The sequence below is a fragment of the Helianthus annuus genome, chromosome 14 (assembly GCF_002127325.2).
Source record: "Helianthus annuus cultivar XRQ/B chromosome 14, HanXRQr2.0-SUNRISE, whole genome shotgun sequence".
Classification (NCBI taxonomy): Eukaryota; Viridiplantae; Streptophyta; class Magnoliopsida; order Asterales; family Asteraceae; genus Helianthus; species Helianthus annuus.
Genome location: NC_035446.2, coordinates 150,211,136 through 150,232,828, shown reverse-complemented (window position 1 = coordinate 150,232,828; position 21,693 = coordinate 150,211,136). Strand labels below are relative to the sequence as shown.

The window sequence follows — 21,693 nt, the reverse complement described above, 5'->3', positions numbered from 1 at the left end:
TTCAGTTTTTTTTATAAAAATCGCAGGTTTTTATATATAAAAAAAAACTTTTTTTCAAAAAAAAAAAATTGTAGTACACATATACATGTGTAGTATTACACATGTGCACTACAAAAAAAAAATTGTTTAAATTTCTTTTTTATATAAAAAAACCTGCGAAAATTGATATGCAAAAAAAAATGGTATGGTTTTTTTGGTTTTTTTAATTAGTTTTCGAGTTTTCACAATAACTAGTGGTTTTCATTTAAAACTTCCCCATGTTGTATATGAGTATATCCTTATTTATTCAAGTATTTTAATCAGATTGTTAATTTTGTAAATCACAAACTAGTTTATGCAAACTTAAATAAATTTGACTGTTTAAAAGATTTAAATACATGTGTTAAATTACGTAGATGAAATTCAAATGTTCTACATTTTTTAAATATATACAATATACAACTAGATAAGTATCTATAAACATGTTATTGTGTCAATATATGAAATTTTGATATTTCAGTGATACAAAATGAAATCTCGGGAAAATTTAGAAATAGGTAACTAAAGAATGCAATCATTAAATAGTGTTATTCGTAATTTAACACATTCTATAATAGCATGACACTTAATTAATAAACGAACCAATTAGCGTGATGAAACTTAGACGTTAACCTAGTATAAGACTTAGGATATTTGGCTTTAACGATACCTTATATAAACTTGGGATCATTTGGTTATTGTGGTCTGCAATAGGCTGTCGCACTTGTACTCGTGGATGATTTGGATCCTTTAAACTTGGCTTTGAGACTTCTATCATGCAATAGGCTGTCGCACTTGTACTCGTTATTGCATTTTCCCATCAATGACAAGAGTTTTGAAATGCTCATCACATAAGTTATAGGTTAGGTAGTTGGACTAGCACTCATATTGAAGTTACATGTTAGACACGTTGTTCGATCGATTGCCCCCCTTGATCCCCTGTTGTTTACGAAACAAGAAGTCAGGTTAGCCTCAAACGACCATGAACTTTGCACCTTCTAACTCATAACAAATTCGAATTTCCTTTAATCGTGATTAAATTTGAATATCAAGGACCTTTATTACTATCCTCTCATAACATTGAATCATGTCAACCATAACCAACTCACGCCATATCGTACAAGACTCGTTATCATTCAAATCCACACCATTCATTCCCAGATAAAGGAAGGAGGGGGATTCCATCAACATACAATACATCATTCTATAAATCCCAAACGACAAAAACAGCCACTGAAACCTTTGAACCTATTTACTGTTCAACCAACGGTTGCAGGGTTTATTGTCTTTCATGAATCATGAATGCTCAACGTCGCCATCATATCATCATCATCTCCTTTCTTGCAAAGGTGCTTTTGAGAAATCATTAACAAAGACGCTTCCTAAAATAAACAACATTGTTATATTAGCCTTTACGCATTTCCATCAAGAACATAGCTAATAAAAAAAAAGCAACAAATATACTAGTGTATGTATACGCACCACGGTTCCAGCAACAATGGTTCCATTAAGGGGATGAGTAGCACAAGCAGTAACAAGTCCAGATAATGGTACAAATACATTTTGTTTGCACTCAAGGGTCTCACCGGGATTCTTTGATTCGCTACAGAAAAAATAGACATGATTGACATTTTAGCATTCATCTGTTCTTAAAAAAGAGGAAAAAAACAGAAAAAATAACAGTGAAGTTCCTTACTCGTAATCTACATGGCACGGAGAGCTGGTGTGTGGATAAAAGTCTAAAAGGTGCAGACCATTATTTGAAGTCGACCCAACTGCATAAATCTGCACAGACACATAGTTGAAACATGTTTATATTACTTAGAATAAAATGCCATTTTCGTCCCTGAGGTTTGGCCAGTTTTGCGACTTTCGTCTAAAGGTTTGTTTTTCCGCATCTGGATCTAAAAGGTTTGAAATCTAGCCATTTTCATCCAGCCCGTTAACTCCATCCATTTTTCTCCGTTAAGTCAGCGGTATTTCCGTCTTTTTTGGTAACTTAAAGGGCAATTCAGTCTTTTTACATAAAGTGAAAAAGACCAAATTGCCCTTTAAGTTAGCAAAAAAGACGGAAATACTCCTGTTAACAGAGAAAAATGGATGAAGTTAATGAGCCGAATGAAAATGACAAGATTTCAAACCTTTTGGATCCAGATGCGGAAAAAAAAAAAAACAAACCTTTGGACGAAAGTGCAAACTGGCCAAACCTCAGGGACGATAATAACATTTTACTCTATTAATTATTACCAATTCAATAATAAAACACACAATGGACAATCAAAGTGACCAGAAAACTTTATATATATCAATTATTGAAAACAGTAAAATGAAAAATAAATTGCTTACAGAGTGTTTAGGTAGCCATGATGCTTTCCTTGGTGGGGACATAGGAATTACATCATTTGATTCATCCCTAATTTCGTCAACAAACAAAGTATATATTACCAACTTGGGATCATTAAAAATTTATTAAAATAATAATAAAGAGGAGAGAGAGACTAACAGCCAGGGAGGGGGAGGGCAATGAATATGTGACACTTGGAAATTGTGCAAATCCAAAACACCAGACCTAAAGTTAACAAAGCAATTAAAATTAGTGACTTTGAAATACAATAAAAAACTGGTAAAAGGAATTTAAATGACACATGAATTAATTTCCTGAGTTAACTTACCAACCATCATCAAGATGGAACCCTAGTTGATATGAACAAGAAGGATTAATGTTGATAGACTCTATTTCTTTAGGTAAAATATTTGATTGTGCCTGCACCATACAATATGAAATTATAAAAAATAAATCTTAATTCATTAAAAATATAAGAAAAAAACATACCTTCAGAGGCCCGATTTTATTCAGCATGGATGATAACCTTACTGATGTTAGAGGAGAAGAGTATGCCTGCCAGTAGAAGACAGTTTATTATTATTTCAATCTTTTGGAAAATTATAAATTAGAAAAAAAAAAATATGAGTGAAAAAAAAGTTGGCTATTCATATTCAAGGTAACTGTCAACATTTTATAAAAACAGAAAGAGCACCTCCTTGTGACTTTGAAAAGCAGCTGAAGATCTTCCACCACGTAGATCCCAAATATATATAAAGCCACTCTTTGTAGCACCAATCACACACTGATAAACGAATGTGATGTAAGTCTTGATAGAATTAATTCAGAAAAAGCTAATTTCCATGTGTTATAACACATACTACATAATATTTACAAAAACTTTATATATAGATAAATGTTATCATGTACCCATGTATGTTATACAATATTAAGTAATTTACTTGATTCTCATCGAGTTGGATGCTGGTGAGACCGTAAGTCGCATTAGTTGTAAGCCCAGATTGTGGAAGATTGCTTGCTCTCCTGTCCCATATACTTATTGCTCCATATGTATCGGAAGCAAGTACCCTATAAAACAAAATCTTTCAACGTTGCAATCTTTTAAGATTTTTAGTTATTGTTCAGTATTATGTTTTTTTTCTTGTTTACAGACCTTGCATCATCATTAGACAAGGCTATGTCAGAAAAACCTTGTCGCACACTACTACCATGAACATTGACAGTAGGCCTTTTTCTTAATACCTGCATATCGATAACAAGACAAACTAAAGTTGGCAGGATCCTCATCAAAAATTTATATTGTAAAAGGACTATAAAAACTATATGGAAAAACTTCATCATTAAAATCCAATAACCAATTACCCAAACATGTTCCATAGCATACGTTTACTTGCATAACCGAGGAAAAGGTTACCCCATCAAGGTACAGAAGATAGATATCATCATTCAAACCCTTTCATGGTTAATAATCTCCCATATATGAAAATGACTTGATACAAAGAGAAGAAAAGCAGGTTTAAACTATTAAAATGAAAAGTGTCGCCTTTGAGCTTAAAGTGTATTGTTTTTTTTTTCACTCAGTTTGTATAAAAACGATTTGAACTTAATGCCACATCACTCTTCTGATCCGTACGTGTAACTTTTCTTCCCTCCCTCGCTTATTTAGACCCCCAGATGTTGAATTTGAGGCCAATTTATTCCATCAGATGTTATATATTCAACATAACTTGTTTAACCTAATTTCACATAATCAATAAGTTTTTATTGATGAAACTATAAAAATGTGTTCATGCAAGTCCAGTACATTTCATGCTTATGATTCGCCCAAATTGAATGAATGTCTTAGGTTAAAATATCAACAAATTTTGCATTAGTAAATCGTCTGGCTAAAACATAGTGTGATACTAAATTCCACCAAAGGTTTGCTATAGATTAGCAAGCGACTGCAAAGAAAATGAGAATATACAGAAAGAAAAAACATACCTCAGTCGGTTCAGAAGAAACATAACCAATGTCAAAGATAAGAACTTCATTATTGATCAGGGATGTACATACAACCTGAACAACATGCAAGTTAAATCTTAACCAAAAGAACTTATAATGGAACAAAATATGACAGGAGGATCAAAAGACTGCCTTTTTTTCAAATAGAAAACGAAAAAGGTAACACATTTAAGGTCAGAGACACTGGCAATACTTTTGTGCTTTTGGATCTCTTTTCTTATGAATATCACATAGAACAATCAAACTAGAACTCATGAACTAAGACAATAAGAAGAAAAGAAGTTAATAATACACCTCATCCTGACTAGCAGGATTCCAGCGAACAGCATTCGCACCACTAAATACAGGAATGTGTAGCAATTGTTTCCCCTGATCTTCCCTTGTACCTATAATAAAAAAAAGGTATAATAATGAAAGAGGGGTTTTTTTAAAAGTTTATGGTTGAAAGTAAAAACAGTTCATGTGGGGAAAAAACAAAGTAATATAAGTTCATTAGTATGAAAATCCAGATAAAAATTGAACATTTAATGTCATTCACAGCAGTAGCCAGTTGGTCTACCCAAATTCTAATCAATTCTCTCATTAAAATAATCGGATTGAAATTTTCAAAGGGTAACAAAGATGATAGACCAAATTTCAAAAACTTACCAGACCCATTACTCTGACAGTATAGAGATTCAAACTCGTGTACTGTTAAGCACCCTGGTTTAGTCACTGATGCCAAATATATTCCCTGAGAAAAAATAAAAGATGGAATTACTAAGGCGTACGCGCTACTCCTAGTCCTGTATCTAAAAATAAAAGATGGAATTACATAGGATCACAGATACTATATCATCATCATACTCAGTATATCCCACCAATAGCAAAGCTAAGGTAGGGTCTGAGGAGGGTAAGATGTAGACAGCCTTACCTCTACCCCGTAGGAATAGAGAGGCTGCTTCCAGTGAGACCCCCGGCTCGATCACAGATACTATATGTGTCAAACAAATAAAGAAGCAACTTTACCTTTGCATCAAATTCCAACGCAGAGACACCCAACCTGGATGATGATTTTATCAATAAAACTGAATGTTAGTGATTCTTTGAAACATAAACACAACAGAAAAAAGAAAACCGTTATTATCATTCTAATTAGAAATAAAGTATACATTGAAATTCAGTTGATCATGGTAGTGGCTATAGGCCCATGGCATATAATTAACTTCATAACATTGCTTGTAGCATATATCAAAGTTAATTGCGTCACACACGCATAACATAAGCATAATATGTGAATTCACTTTCTTAGACAATACGTGTACATACTACTAACTACACATAACCAAACTCAACAGCTTGATATGAAAGTTGAGTACTAACACTGACTGTCTGATGCCGGTGATAACTGAGGGCGGTTCATCCTACAAAAAACAAAACAAACAAAAAAATCATTAGCATCTATAACCAATTGGGACTTCTATGATTGCATATTTCTTAATTCAAACCAAACCAAATAAAAAACACTCACCAGAACAAAACGATAATACTGTCTAAAATGCGTTTTGCAAGGTGTACCCTCGTTATGATACTTATACTTATGCAGAAATGCCCCAATCTGCCAAACAAAACAAACCTAGGGTTAGTAATTTAGCAAAATTACAGCAGAACAATAAGCAATACAATCAAATACCGAAACTCTTACTTCGGAATACGATTGCATCAGCCGTGGGGCGACGTCGTGAAGGTGATGACGATCGCATTTTCCGGTCAATTCAACGAGGCTTCTTTTCCAGTGCGACCTTGGGTCAAGTGATGAACAAATTAGCAATTAGCGAAAGGTTAAAACAATGACGATTGAATCGGCGTACCTTGTGATTGGCTTAGGGTTTTCACCGATCGGAGCCACCGGAACTGCGTACTTTTCCATGACGGATTATGTGAAATCGAAGGTAACGGAGTGACGGAGTTGGTGGTAGAGTTCCCGCCCTTATGTTAAATGTTTGATACGAAATAAAATATTAAAATGGTAGATATCTTAGGCATTAACTATTTTAGTTTTAATAACTACGTGTATCATAAATTTTATTTTATTTTAGTGATTCTTACCTGTAAACCGACATTGTATATTCTTATGTAGCTGATAAAGTTAAAGGACCTGAAATCACTCTCCATGGTTAGATAAGGCTAACATCAAATCTCAGTCGTTTAAAATACAAGAAATCTTCTAGAACGAGAGGTTTAAATTTAGTGGGCACTAAACACATCTACCGTCCTTTTCAGTTTTCATTTAATTTAGTGATTGTTATGGATTTCGTTTTATCAATGGGCGGGCATTTTATATTCATCGAATACCATCGTTTAATGCACATGAAGGTAATTAGATCATTCGCAATGAATTCCCTATCCATATCCATATATTTCCACTAAAAAGAACTATTTTTTCTCTCTTCTTTTCAATTAAACAATATTTTTATACATTTATCATTACATTTTCTCTCTCCTTTACTCACAACCATTTTTAAAAATATTAAAAAAAATTATAAGGTTTTCTCCCTTCAAATTTTTTTTCCCATATATTTTCTCTCTTCTCCACTCACAACCACTCAAAAACACTAACAACCATTCCTTATAATATAACTAAACTCCTTCACATATTTTTAAGGTTTTCATTCTGAATGCCTTTTTTACTTTCATTTTATTAGGGGTGCACATTGGTTCGGGTTGTTCAGGTTGAAAGTTTATTTAGATTGAACTGAAAACGGAACAGAAAATCCTTTTTTTTTACAACCAAACAAGCTGAATTCAAAAAAAAGGTCACAAAAATCCTTTACTGCCTTTATTGGGAACAAAGTGTCATTTTTTGGTTAAAGAAAGTAATTTTGTTGAAAAGATGAGAGAAGGAGCCTATGGTACCATTGAATAACCAGATTCAAAACCAAAAATCAAAGAACCTGATGCTAAGGGCCAAATGTATCATTCTTCTAGAGAGAAACAGAGAGGCATGAGAGAAAGGGGTGTGTTACTCATTTGGGATTTTGGGCTGCTATTGGCTAAATGATTAAAAAAATGTATGGGCTCTTTACGAAGGATGTTTTGATATAAAAATATGGACTAGGCTCATAAAGAAAGCCTGTGGTTCTTCTAAAAAATCCCCAAATCACACATATGGAACAGGATCTACAACCGAGTGTCTCAAAAGCTCTACTTGTATAAATCATCAAATCCACACCACTCATTCCCAATTAAGGGAAGAAAGGGGATTCCATCATATACGATACATCATACATTCACATTATTCTATAGATCCTAAACAGCAAAAATAGCCTCTGAAACCTTTGGACACATCTTACTTTTGAACTAACTTTATTTATGCAAAGACATCATCTTCAAGATATCCCATTCCTCTATTATAACACTCGCAATAGCAGTTTTACAGTTCCAGGGTTTATTGTCTTTCATGAATGCTCATCATCGTCGCCGTCTCCTTTCTTGCAAAGGTGCTTTTGAGAAATCATTAATAAAGAGGCTTCCTAGAACAAACAATGTTACGTTAGCCTTTTCATATTCCCATCAAGAACACAGATATTAAAGAGAGCAACGGATATACACACCGCGGTTCCAGCAACAATGGTGCCATTAAGAGGATGAGCAGCACAAGCCGTAACATGTCCAGATAATGGTACAAATACATTTTGTTTACACTCAAAGGTCTCACTGGGATTCTTTGAGTCACTACAGCAACAAGTAGACATGATTGACATTTAAGCATCCATCTGTTCTTATAAAGAAAGAGAAAAAAGAGAGAAGTTTCTTACTCGTAATCCACATGGCACGGGGAGCTGGTGTGTGGATAGAAATCTAAAAGGTGCAGGCCATTGCTTGAAGTCGACCCAACTGCATAAATCTGCACATAGTTGAGCCATGCTTTTATTAATTATTACCGATTTTATAATAAAACACATAACGGACAACTAAAGTGACCGGAAAACTTCATATAATTTGGTGTTGGGAGTTTAGTAGTGTTGTCACAGAACTAATGTCTTACAGAAAGGGAGCATGTATTAATTATTAATAACATAGAAATGAAGAATAAATTTCTTACAGAGTGTTTAGGTAGCCATGATGGTTTCCTTGATAGGGATATAAAAAGTGCAGCGTTTAATTGATCCCTATTTCGACAAACATGATAAATATTACAAACATGGGATCATTTAAATTTATTAAAAAAAATAATAGAGATTTAAAATCTCTTGAATGACAGAGAGGAGAAAGAAAGACTAACAGCCACGTAGGAGGAGGGCAATGAATATGTGACACTTGGAAATTATGCAAATCCAAAACACCTGACCTAAAATTAATAAAGGAATCAAAATAAGCGACATTAAAGTACAAAAAAAAAAAAGAGAGAGAGAGAAAAACACACATCAAATAAATTTAAATGACAAACGATTTAATTTCCAGAGTTAACTTACCAACCATCATCAAGATGGAACCCCAACTGATATGGACAAGATGGATTAATGTTGATAGACTGAATTTCTTTAGGTAGAATATTTGATTGTGCCTGCACCATACAATATGAGATATTGAATTTATAAATATATAAAGCTTAATTAATTAGAATAGATTGAAAATAGAAGAAAGGCTATGCGTACCTTCAGAGGCCCTATTTTATTCAGCATAGATGATAACCTTACTGATGTTAGAGGAAGAGAGTATGCCTGCAAATGGTAGACAGTTTACCATCTAGTTATTGACCAAGAATTTCTTATTTTTAATTTTGGAAGATTATAAAATCAGAAAAGATACGAGTATACTAAATATGTTTAACATTTTATCAAGTCAGAAAGAGCACCTCCTTGTGACTTTGAAAAGCAGCTGACGATCTTCCACCACGTAGATCCCATATATATATAAAGCCACTCTTACTAGCGCCAATCACGCACTGATAAACAAATACGAGGTAAGTTTTGATTGAATTAATACGAAAAAGAGTTAATATCCATGCATTATAACACGTACTACATGAGATTTACAAAAACTCTATACATAGATAAACTTTTGTCATGTACCCATGTATATTATAAAATATAATATACTTGATTCTCGTCTAGTTGGATGCTGGTGAGACCGTAAGTCGCATTAGTTGTAAGCCCAGATTGTGGACGATTGCTTGCTCTCCTGTCCCAGATACTTATTACTCCACATGTGTCAGAAGCAAGTACCCTATGAAACAAAATATTTTTATGTTGTAGTATATTAAGATTTTAAATTATAGTTGAGTATTATATATTTCTTGCTTACAGACCTTGCCTCATCATTTGATAAGGCTATGTCAGATAAACCTAGTCGCACACTACTACCATGAACACTGACAGCAGACCTTTTTCTTAACACCTGCATTTCGATAACAAAACAAAAAAGTTAGCAGGGTGGTTCTCATCGAGATTTTATATGAGAATATAAAAGAAAAAACATACCTCAGTTGGTTCAGAAGAAGCATACCCAATGTCAAATATAAGAACTTCGTTATTTCTCAGGGATGTACATGCAACCTGAATGATATGTAAGTTAAATCATAACCAAAACCACTTATAATGGAACAAAATATAATAGCAAGATAGAAAAAAATTAAAAGAAGTAAAAAAAATGCTTTTTTTCTAATAGAGTACGAAAGAAGAAACATGGAACAATGAAACTGGATTACTGGAACTCATGAACAATGATTGATAAAAAACATAGATTACATTATATAAAAGTGTAAACATATGCATCTGTAGAGGGAAAAGGAACAAAAATGGCAACAAGAATAAAAGGAGTTACTAATACACCTCATTCTGATTAGCAGGATTCCAGCGAACAGCATTTGCACTATGTAACTGAATGTGTAGCAAATGCTTCCCTTGATCTTCCTCCGCACCTATAATGAAAAAATAATAATGCAAAGAAGATTGTGAGAAATTCATGGTTGAAAGTTGAAACAGATCATGTGGCCATAAACAAAGTGATATAAGTTCATAAGTATAAAATCCAAATAAGTTCTTAGCACATTTCATGGTGTTCACGGAAATAGCACCGCCTGTCTACCCAAATTCGAATAAATTCTCTCATCAAAATCATTGTATTGCAAAGAGTGACAAAGATCATAGACCTAAGTAGAAAAACTTACCAGACCCGTTACTCTGACAGTATAGAGATTCAAATTCATGTACTGTTAAGCACCCTACTCTTGTCACTGATGCCAAATAGATTCCCTGTGGAAAAAATAACAGATAAAATGGTGTTGCGGAAACATAGTATCACATATACAATACGTGTCCAACCAATGAAGCCTCTTTACCTTTGCATCAAATTCTAAAGCAGAGACACCCAACCTGGATAATGATTGTATAAAGAAAAAAAATGTTAGTAATTCTCTGAAATAGAACAGAAGTGTATTATCATTCCGGTTATGTAATTGAAATTACTTCAGAGAGAAAAAAAAAACCCTCAAGTATAGTGACCATAGCATATGGTTGATTCATAACATGTTTCTGTTTGTAACATTTATCAAAGTTAAAAGCATTACACACACATGAGTGAATGGCTTTCTTAGACAATATGTAAATATACAATATTATACATAAGACCATGCGTTGTGGAGAAGAGTGTTGGCACGAGAGGGAGACCACGGCGACTCAATGGATTAAAATTAATTTTCTTTCTAATATTAAATAATATATAACCGAATCATATTCAGTCACCTCAACCCGATACCACATTTCACATCTCCACAACGCATGTTCTTGCATGTGAAATATGAAACCCTCCGCCGCCTATATGACAACGCATAGTCTAAGCAAAGCAACAACTTGATGTAAAAGGTGAGGACTGACCCTGACTGTCTGAAGCCATGGATGGCTGGCGGAGGTATAAAGTCCTGCATAAGATCATTATCATATATAAGCAATTTCCTACAATTTCTACTCCCTCAACACCAAACATAATTCATTGAATTCGGCTTAAATTGAAGTAAAACGAAAAAGATACTCACCAAGGAAAAAGGATGGTGCCCTCTGAGATGTGTTACACAAGGTAATTCCTGATTATAATAAGTATGAGGAAATGCCCCAATCTACCAAATAAAACAAACCTAGGGTTAGTAATTTAGTAAAATTACAGCAGAATAATAAGTAATACAAACAAATACCGAAATTCTTACTTCGGAATACGATTGCATCAGGCGTGGGGCGACGTCGTGAAGGTAATGGCGATCGGATTTTCCGGTCAATTGAATGAGGCTTCTTTTCCAGTGCGACCTTCGTTCAGGTGATGAACAAATTAGCAATTAGCGAAAGGTTAAAGCAACTACGATTGAATCGGCGTACCTTGTAATCGGCTTAGGGTTTTCACCGATCGGAGCCACCGGAACTGCATGCTTCTCCATGACGGATCAATCGTGTGAGGAAAGCTGGTAGCAGCAGTGAGGCGGTGATGTATAAAGTTCCCGCCCTTGTATTAAATTTTGGGCAATAGGAAGTTTATTTGGCTAGGAAGGATAGGAAGTGATCTTGACCATTCATTAAGTTAATCAAGGGCTAAGATTAAATCAGGGAAATTGAAAAGAATAAAAGAGGCGCGTGAGTTTGTTCAAGGGCATTCTAGTCAATCCAAGCCAATAGTTTCTCTCTCCTCCAATTCCCCCCCATTTTTTAAACGTTAATAACTCTTTCATACGACATTATTTTTTTATAAAAATTGCACCAAAAAAACGGGCGTTTTTTTTTCTTTAAAACGAGTATACTATTGCTATATTTAAAAAAAAAATTAAAACCCAGTTGCGTAAAACGCAATAGAAAAACCACCAGTTACGTAAAACGCAATGAAAAAAAAAACCTAAAAAATGACATTTTTCTAAAACGCAATGCACCAAAAACACAAAGAAATGACTTATTTGTAAAACGCAATGGCCAGAAAACACACAGAAATGTCTTATTTGTAAAACGCAATGGCCAGAAAACACATAAAAATGTGTTCTACCTAAAACGCAATGCACCAAAAACACAAAGAAATGACTTATTTGTAAAACGCAATGGCCAGAAAACACACAGAAATGTCTTATTTGTAAAACGCAATGGCCAGAAAACACATAAAAATGTGTTCTACCTAAAACGCAATGCACCAAAAACACAAAGAAATGACTTATTTGTAAAACGCAATGGCCAGAAAACACACAGAAATGTCTTATTTGTAAAACGCAATGGCCAGAAAACACATAAAAATGTGTTTTACCTAAAACGCAATGCACCAAAAACACAAAGAAATGTCTTATATGTAAAACGCAATGGCCAGAAAACACTTAAAAATGACTCATTCTAAAACGCAATGGACTGAAAACACCTAAAAAATGTGTCACTGTGAACTGCCTGAATTGTCTACGAATTACTGTCTTCGAAATGAGCCAATTTATGGAAAATTAATTTTTCTGATGCGTTTTTAGTATAGCAATTTAATCGAAAAAAAAAAAATTTCCGAGCTGACCTGGCAGCTCAACCCCAGCCAGGGGCTCTGCCCCTTGGACCCCGCCAGGGGCTGCCGCCCCTGGGACCCCGCTACCGGGGGCTGCCGCCCCCGGACCCCCGCAAAGATTGTAAAACGCAATGACTAAATCAAAAACCCAGATCATGAAAATGAAATTAAAGAATTTCTTACATGGATCGAAGCCGATTTCTTCATCAATTGACAAATTTTGAATGATAGAAACACTTATCAACGCTCGAATCGAACGAATCGAGTGATTATCTCCAAAATCACCGGAAAAAACGAGATTTTTTTATGAAATTAAACTGGGTTTTCTTCAAAAAAAGCTAAAGAACACGTTGATCGGGTTCTGAATCATTGATTGGTGATGAAAATCGCACTATAATGTAGTGATTATTGAGATAGAAAGTGAAGAAATAGTTGAAGATGGTGGGTTTTGAAAATGGTGGGTTTTTGAATTTACTGGGTTTTGAAAAAGGAAGAAGAAGGAGTTGGATTGACTAAAATACCCTTTCTCTTTATTTTAAAATTTGCCACATGTCATAATCCTATGGCTTCCTATCCTTCCTAGCGAAAATTAACTTCCTATTTGATCTTTTCCCCAACGTTTAATACCAAAATGATGGTTATTTGAAGAAAATTCACTCCTAAAATTTTAGTTTTCTTTTTATATACGTATTTTCCCTTTCAACCAAATGGGGTAGCCCAGTTGGCCACCGATACCCCCTCTTTTTAGAGGTATCGGATTCGAGTCTTGGGAGTGACATATGTCGCCCAGGGTAAAAACTCGGCATGGGGAAGTCACCGCGGAGCCAGTGACGGACCCAGGAATTTTTTTCTAACCGGGTCGGGTCGGATCATGTAATACAAAAGAATATCAAACTAAAATTTATAAATCATCAAAAACACGTCAAACGTCATTACAAATTACAAACGTATTTAAAATTGTACCCTACATGTTTTTTTTTTTTTTTTGAAATATATCCAAAATATCATCTATAGATACTAAACTCGCCATAAGTTCAATACATTCTTACTCATTGTTCCTAACACATATAATTTGCTCCATAATTTCATAATACAACACTAAACACTTTTTTTTTTTTTGAATATTTACTTTCATTCAGAAACGGACAATCCTCAAAACTGAGGACCTCCAACCAACGACATTACAAAAAGTACAAAGGGGAATTGACCCAGTTCTTCCACATAACGTTTTTCAACCTAGATCTACTTCTAAACCACAAAAAAGAGAGGGATTTGATGGACGCGACCACTTCAACCACCTTCGGCTCTTTATGACGAAATATCTTGTCGTTCCTAGCGCCCCAAATAGCCCACACCATAACAATGAACAGACCGCAGATCAGCTTCCTGCACTTTTTGTCAGCTGTTGCATTTTTATAGCAGCAGAGCAGCTCTCGAACGTCGACAACCTGTTGAATATTTAAACCGCACCATCTTCCGATAGCCGTCAACACCCCAGACGTAAAACCACAGTCCACGAACAAATGCTTAACTGTTTCAGGGAAGACGTTGCAAAGGCTGCAGACATCGGACTGCAGGTGAACTCCTCTCCTCGAAAGAGTCGTGGCAGTCGGAACCCGCCCCATTTCGGCTCGCCACGCTAAAATGTTGCATTTAAGAGGAACCCACGCCCATAACTTAAACAAAATAAATAATCATGTTCAACCTTAGCCCATAACTTTCAATTATATTTTTAAACATTCAAGCCCTAATATTAAATGTTGATTACTTGTAACTAATCATTTAAACAAACAAAGGTATGAATAAAACAACAAAATCATTTAACTACAAGTCTAGAACAACAACAAAATCAAAAAAAATATAAGAAGATTAAACTCTTACACATTAGATAAAACAAAATAAATAAATAAACCATACTAGTTCTATAAACGTAATATGGGTCGGTCAAACCGAAATTTTGATTTTTCTGGTAAAAAAAGCCACCAAGTCGTGAGCAGTGGTGTCAACTGTCAAGTCGCTGGGAGTTTTTTTGGGGGCGGGATTTGGAAATTGAATGGGTGGATGAGTTTGGGTTATTTTATTTAGTTCAAATTTCTTTAGGTTGGGGTTTGGGCTTGTGTTAATAAAAAGTGATTGCAGATTGGGCTTTGATTGGATTAAATAATTAAGTGAATAAGTGGTTAATAATTATTTTTTTCTAAGTGGGGCGGTTGAAATTTTTCAAGGGATGCGGGTGAAAAATTCCAAAGGGTGTGGTCGTGATTTCTGGCGAAAAATAACACTAAAAAATATTTTTTCATGGGGTGCGCCCGCCCACCCTTGGCTTAGGGTGGGTACGCCCCTGCGCGGAGCTAGCTTGGCCGGGTAGCGGCTCCCGGAGTGAGATCACTCCGGCAGTTAGGAGGACCGCGCACTATCCCCCCTCTTATTTTCCCTTCCTATAGGGCGTTTGTTTCACAAGAATTCAGTGGAATTTAAGGGAGTTATGTTTGATTCACAAAATTTGATGGAATTAGAATCCGAATTCCAATCTTCATGTGTTTTAGACGCGAACCATTTCGACGCAAACCGTTTTGACCATTACCGTTTCGAATCGAGCTGCTTCGACGCGAACCGTTTCGATCCGTAGCGTTTCGACCCGAACTGGTGGTTTGTAACGTCATCATGTTAAAAATCAATATTAAAATACTTTGCGGAAAATAGGCCCATATTTTTTTTCTGACATTAAGTAATAAAAGATAATATTCCCAAAAATATATGAATCCACATAACTGGATTAATAAAACATTTGCAAACAAGTACTTAGAAAAATTTTGCCATGGCCCATTTGCAAAACGACAAATCTTTACGAAAACAAAACCTGCTTAACAACCAAAGTTTTTATAAAACAAGCATAACCCATTACCACATTGACATACTACCATTTCGCTAAAACACATGTTGGACTTAAACTCCAAAATACAAATACTTAAATCTAATTGGCCCAATAAAAAAACCCACATACTTAGTGAACAAAATATCACTAAATCATCCTATCGTTGACCCGCTTCCAAGACTTGATTACTTTCGCCTTTCTACCACCCTAATCTGTCATATAACATTACCATGTCATTAGTGTCGACCGGGAAACTACGGTAAGCATAATAATAACTAATATACTGATTGAACCGGATTATTGGTGAACGACTTGTGAGCTCTTTTCTTATTTCATGATTCCGGTTCAAGTCACCCCGTTGATTCTCATGACTTATCACCTACATTGAAAATACCAAAAAAAAAAAGCTTTTGCTAAGTGAGGACTCATAATTTGATTTTGTATCAAACATAAAGGAGTAACTCAATGCTCATAACACCCAACGAAACAATGTCGAGCCACCACTTCATCATCTCAAGTCATGCATTTTGTGACTTTCTCCATTCTAATCTAGGCGCCCTTTTTATCCATATTTCATGTATATCCCTACTAGTATAGAATCAAGGACACTTCAAAGTAAACCATTATCAAACCGCTTCGGTCAATATAAATAAAATGGTAAACCGCTACATAATTATGTTGTAATTCATTAGACAACATATACGATTTTCAACAATCATTATTACCTAACATGGGTAAGGATCAAATAGGAAGTTTAATCTTGCTAGGAAGGATAGGAAGTCATCTTAGACATCCACGTGGCAAAGTAAAAATACAAGTGGGAAGGGTATTTTAGTCCAGCCTCCATCAAAACCACCTAACACCTGCACATCAATATTTCACTACTTGGAACTCCAAATTAATCAACTCTTTCTCTCTCTATAACCCCATCTCTCCGTCTTCTCTCTCCACATTCTGGTAGCACCACCGTCATTGCACCACAACCCACCACCGCTACCACCGCTGACCACCACATATCACTACCCATTTCCGATTTGCCCACCCCAACCTCCGGCAACAACCACCTGCACCATCTCACGCAACACCACGACGCCTTAAAGTGCCATTCATTGTTCTCCTTTTCTCTGTCAGATCTCGACAACACACGACGGACATTCCTTTTCGTAGCGATGTTCAACACATCGTGCGCTCTCCTCGACAGTCGTCATATGTGTACGACGGAGAACATCGGAGGTCCGATAACAACACTGATTTTGAAGGAAACGTGTGAGCTGCTACTTAAGAGGTAACTACGGTGCATATCATTGTGGAGTGGGGAAAAAGTGAGGTGTATTTCAATGGTTTTTCATTGCGTTTTATTAATTTTGGAGACGAACGAATGAGTGACTGTTCTCTTTGTCATTTGATGCAATTATGATGCCCATTCTTTTGTTTTAAGTATATCTTATTTATTAGTGCCCATTAAAGTGAGGTATATTTAAATGGCCTGCAATTGCGTTTTATTAATTTTGGAGATGAATGAGGTGGGTGATGGTTTTGTTTCAGCTCATTCTTTTCTTTTATGCATATCTTTATAATTTGTGCTCATTCTTTTTTTTTTTTTTTGTAACAAGGCATATTACAAACATATTTATACTTGATTAGATTGTCTTCATTGCGTTTTATGAAAGTTGATTTGTTAAATTTGGGCTATGATTGTGTTTTTTTAAATGTCAATTTAAATCGGTGTTTGTGATCAAATAACTTTAATAAAACACAATTATAAAACAAAGCTTATACTATTTTAGTCTTTTGCGTTTTAAGAAAAACACATAAAAGAGGTAATGAACTGGGCATTCCTAGGTCATTGTGTTTTACGTCAACTGATGAGATTTGTTGGTGGTTCATTGTGTTCAATCCATTGCGTTTTAGAAAGAAAAAAAACACATTTTTTTGTGTTTTTAGTCCATTATGTTTTAGAAAAAACACATTTTTTTACGTTTTTAGCTCATTGCGTTTTAGAAAAAACACATTTTTTATGTTTTTAGTCCATCGCGTTTTAGGTAAAACACATTTTTATGTGTTTTAGTCCATTGCGTTTTAGAAAAAAACACCTTTTTGTGTTTTTTTTATCTATTACGTTTTAGGAAAAACACATTCTTATGTGTTTTTTGGTCCATTGCGTTTTAGAAAAACACATTTTGAAGAGTTTTTAGTCCATTGCGTTTTAGATATAACACATTTTTATGTGTTTTTAGTCCATTGCGTTTTAGAAAAAACACTTTCTTTTGTGTTTTTCAACCATTACGTTTTAGAAATAAGGCATTTTTTTGTGTTTTTTTTGGCTATTGCGTTTTAGAAATAAGACATTTCTTTGTGTTTTTTGTGCATTGTGTTTTAGAAAAAAATCATTTTTTACGTTTTTTTTTCCATTGCGTTTTACGCAACTGGGTTTTTTTCCATTGTGTTTTACGCAACTGGGTTTTCGAAAAAAAAATTCGAAAATATAGCAATAGTATACTCGTTTTAAAGATAAAAAACGCTCGTTTTTTGGTGTAATTTTTATTAAAAAAATAATGTCGTATGAAAAAGTTATTAACGTTTAAAAAATGAGAGGGTATTGGAGGAGAGAGAAATTATTGTTCTTGATTGACTACAATACCCTTACACAAACCCACACGCCTATTTTCTTCCCTTCAATTTCCATCATTTAATCTTAGCCCTTGATTAAATTAATTGATGGTCAAGATTACTTTCTAGCCTTCTTAGCCAAATAAACTTCCTATTATATCCTAAATACTTTCTACCCTACCTAACATACTTTTAATAATTCATACATGTATTCATAACATACTCAAATAGGTTATATAGTTTTAATGACACAAGTTTCATTCATTCATAAGCACTACTAAATGAACACATGTTTTTGCACATACAGGTTACAACACCCATTACTTTTTAATTTAGCATACGTATCTCATATTCAAGGAATCAATCACTTCAACTCATGTAAATATATATAACTACATTGAGGTTAAACACAACAACATAATCACATCCGATTGGTTCCTTATAAATTCCTTAAGATTATGCAATACTATAAAATTTATGTTTTTCACTTAGCTTTATGCATCTGTAGTAATTCAGTATTTTCCCATCTTTACATTGAGTATTTCACTTCAAACTAATATTCTTAGTAACGGTGACTCCGAGACCTTTCCGTGGATATAAAATATGCCCCGAACAGACATTCGGTTGATATTCTATGAATTTTTAAAGACTAGCAAAAATCTGGAAATAAGCTGAATTTTCAGCACTTGGGTATCTCGACCCATTAACAATTTGCACTCTTTTTTGATGGGTTTAAACCCCTAAAACATCACCAAAACAATACGCTATTGTTAAGTTGAACCATATTCAATAATTTGTATTAAACCACCTTAACTATAAAAAGAACTTCAAGTCAACAATAAGACTATTTAAATCAACACGACTCCAAACACATTCGAGTACTCACCTTCGCCCGTAGGAGTGTTGTTGCTTTATCATTCGTTTGACACGTTGCCATCAGAACATTACCTCACCTATCTTGACAACAAATCAAACTTGTAAATCATTAGAACACATAACATGGGTATTCATCTCATAATACCTAAGTAATTATCCACTCATCATCAAGCATGTGTTCTAAATCATTCTTTTACCCAACACTTGTAATTGGTTTATTACCACTCATTTGACCCGTTAGCACGCATTTATGTTCAATCATAACTACAGGTCAAATTTACCAATCCAACATACCCCTTTAACAGCAAGCCATGGTCCTTTGGTTGTAAACCAAACCAAGTTAAACTCACATATCCATTCGATTCGTTTAGGTGACTAAATAAAAATAACATTTATATATGTAATTTATGTTAATCACATTCATCATGCGATTCATCGAAGCTTTATGTTTGCTAAACACTAATTTATTATTAGCAAATCATTAAAATCAAGTAAACATGACAAATCTTTCAAAATCTCACTTTTATTTTGGTTTAGGCATTTAATCAAACACCTTGTGGGCATAATCTAAAATTCACCATTTTTATACTTATATAAAATCCCACACCCTAAATTCACCCCCAGGAATGTCTACTTTCTTTGTAATTCCCAAATTGTGTCATCCTTCATGTTTTTAAATAAAATCAACATTGTTTTAGGATTGTCAAATTCTACTCAGATTTTGGTCAGCAACTTCACCCATGTTTTTTATACATTCCTACATTAATCACCAAATCATGAATTTGACCCAAAAATAACATAATTAATGTGATTCTTTTAACTTATGTCTACATTAAATAACAGAAACAAAGTAAATTATATGTAACTTTGGTTATTGATCTTCAGTTTTGTTAAATTAATAATGAACACTTAAACAATTGCTTACCTTATGAGGAATTGCATGTGGGTATAGCTCTGTTTTGATGAGACTAATGAAGTTGTATATGTAACTAGTTATATGGGTGAATTTGATAAAAAAAAAACTGATGAGAAACCTATAGTGTACTGTCATTTGTGAAGAACAGCGGAGACATGTGGACAAAAAAGAAGTGCCAGAATAGTTATTGGTGGTGTGAACTGCCTAATTTCCTTTGATTGAAACTCACTTGTAAACGTAACAGAGGTGGGATGTGGTGGTGGGATTGTGTTGCAGAGGTGGTGGTAAGCAATGATAGTCGGCGACGGATGCCGGTGAAGGTGGCCGGAGTTCTTCAATCGGAAAGAGTCGTCGGTCAAACGTAAGCAGTGATGGGATTGGGGTGAGGTAGTGGTGCCTCTTTAGAATTTTTTTAATGAGAAGGGTAGTTTTGTAACTTCACATCCACTTAACTGAGAAACTAACCCCCATCCACTTTAGGGACTATCCGAGTAACAACTGGTCAAACCATAGGGAGCAAGAGTGTAATTTTAAAAAGTTGGGGACTAAAGGTGAAATTTCGACAAACCACAGGGACTATCCGGACATTTTACTCTTCTTTTTTTAACTATTTCGTAGTATTCTTTTTTTATAATTTTTTTACTATCTTGCCAATATAAACTCATTTTAGAGATTAAATATTTATATTAAAAATATATTTATTTTCTCAATAAAAAAACGACTGTGATGTAAGTCATTTGACACGTTGCCATCAGAAACCAAGTGAGGAATGATCAAACTAAGCTGCTTAAAGCGGGTAGTATAAGCCAGATTATCATCACCAATCTGTTTCAAATGCCAAAACTCTTCTTCCTGCTTTAACTGCTCATGGGGAGGGCAGAACTCGAGCATTATGAGTTCGCGCACCTCATTCCATGGAAGAGCGTAGGCTTCTTCATTTGAACGAATGTTTCTCTCATTCGACCACCACTCCAACGCTCTGCCTTGGAACATTCCAGTCGCACTCCTAGTCTTTAGATGGTCCGGGCACTCGTTGTTAATGAAGGTAACCTCGATGCTGTCAAACCACTCGAGCATAGCAGTCACCCCATCACTGCCCGTGAAAGGCTTAGGGTTGCAGGAGATGAAATGTTTATAGCTGAATTTAGTAGACTTTTGTTTTTCAGCCTTCGAGTCCACAGAGGATGGAGGAGTGTTTGATCCTTGAAGTTCAGAGACGATCTTTGGCACGACCCGAGCGATCTGGTCAGCCATGAAAGACATCATCTTCTTCTGAGGCTTCTCCCTGGATTTCCTGAGAGTGTCGGATAGCTTCCGAGAAGACATCCTAAAGATCCAACAAGAGGATCGTATAAGTCTAGATTAACATATATTAACACACGATAGGTTAAGACTTCAAGATTCATAAGATTTTTATAGATACTGCAAAACGCACGACCTTCGCATGGCGCGTTGTACAGAGTTTGGCAACAAGTCAGAAACGCTTATATATAGGAAGTACCAGCGGCGTATCCACCACGTTTCGGGCACATCGCTTCTATCCCGTACCCGGCGTCATGT

At 34.9% G+C, this 21,693-nt stretch overlaps 2 protein-coding genes across 2 annotated transcripts; both read right to left on the bottom strand.

Annotated features, from left to right (window-relative positions):
• Nucleotides 1-1,037: 1,037 nt before the first annotated feature.
• On the bottom strand, nt 1,038-6,370 carry LOC110898884. The gene is made up of 18 exons (XM_022145742.2): nt 6,217-6,370; nt 6,051-6,147; nt 5,877-5,963; nt 5,729-5,769; nt 5,375-5,408; nt 5,015-5,099; nt 4,661-4,752; nt 4,346-4,420; nt 3,516-3,604; nt 3,304-3,430; nt 3,057-3,146; nt 2,852-2,917; nt 2,691-2,782; nt 2,522-2,587; nt 2,365-2,431; nt 1,715-1,803; nt 1,501-1,621; nt 1,038-1,400 (listed from the first exon to the last, which is right to left on the bottom strand). Exons 1-18 carry the CDS (start codon nt 6,273-6,275, stop codon nt 1,308-1,310), a joined length of 1,470 nt encoding a protein of 489 aa, XP_022001434.1. The 5' UTR covers nt 6,276-6,370; the 3' UTR covers nt 1,038-1,307.
• A 1,166-nt stretch (nt 6,371-7,536) lies between these two features.
• Nucleotides 7,537-11,860, bottom strand: LOC110898883. Its single transcript, XM_022145740.1, has 18 exons — nt 11,716-11,860; nt 11,550-11,646; nt 11,382-11,462; nt 11,224-11,267; nt 10,689-10,722; nt 10,518-10,602; nt 10,180-10,268; nt 9,829-9,903; nt 9,657-9,745; nt 9,448-9,574; nt 9,204-9,293; nt 9,004-9,069; nt 8,821-8,912; nt 8,631-8,696; nt 8,451-8,517; nt 8,164-8,252; nt 7,960-8,080; nt 7,537-7,878 (listed from the first exon to the last, which is right to left on the bottom strand). The coding sequence occupies exons 1-18, from the start codon at nt 11,772-11,774 to the stop codon at nt 7,804-7,806; spliced, it is 1,446 nt and encodes a 481-aa protein (XP_022001432.1). The 5' UTR covers nt 11,775-11,860; the 3' UTR covers nt 7,537-7,803.
• Nucleotides 11,861-21,693: the final 9,833 nt, after the last annotated feature.

What these genes read in the sequence shown, in the direction of transcription:
- LOC110898884 (XM_022145742.2), bottom strand. Translation starts at nt 6,275, where the DNA reads ATGGAAAAGTACGCAGTTCCGGTGGCTCCGATCGGTGAAAACCCTAAG. An exon ending in AGTATTATCGTTTTGTTCTG is followed by an intron (nt 5,770 to 5,876) that starts GTGAGTGTTTTT and finishes TGTTTTTTGTAG; the next exon opens with GATGAACCGCCCTCAGTTAT. An exon ending in TTTCTTCTGAACCGACTGAG is followed by an intron (nt 3,605 to 4,345) that starts GTATGTTTTTTC and finishes ATCGATATGCAG; the next exon opens with GTATTAAGAAAAAGGCCTAC.
- LOC110898883 (XM_022145740.1), bottom strand. Translation starts at nt 11,774, where the DNA reads ATGGAGAAGCATGCAGTTCCGGTGGCTCCGATCGGTGAAAACCCTAAG. An exon ending in TTATCAAATGATGAGGCAAG is followed by an intron (nt 9,575 to 9,656) that starts GTCTGTAAGCAA and finishes TTTGTTTCATAG; the next exon opens with GGTACTTGCTTCTGACACAT. An exon ending in CCATTGTTGCTGGAACCGCG is followed by an intron (nt 7,879 to 7,959) that starts GTGTGTATATCC and finishes TGTTTGTTCTAG; the next exon opens with GAAGCCTCTTTATTAATGAT.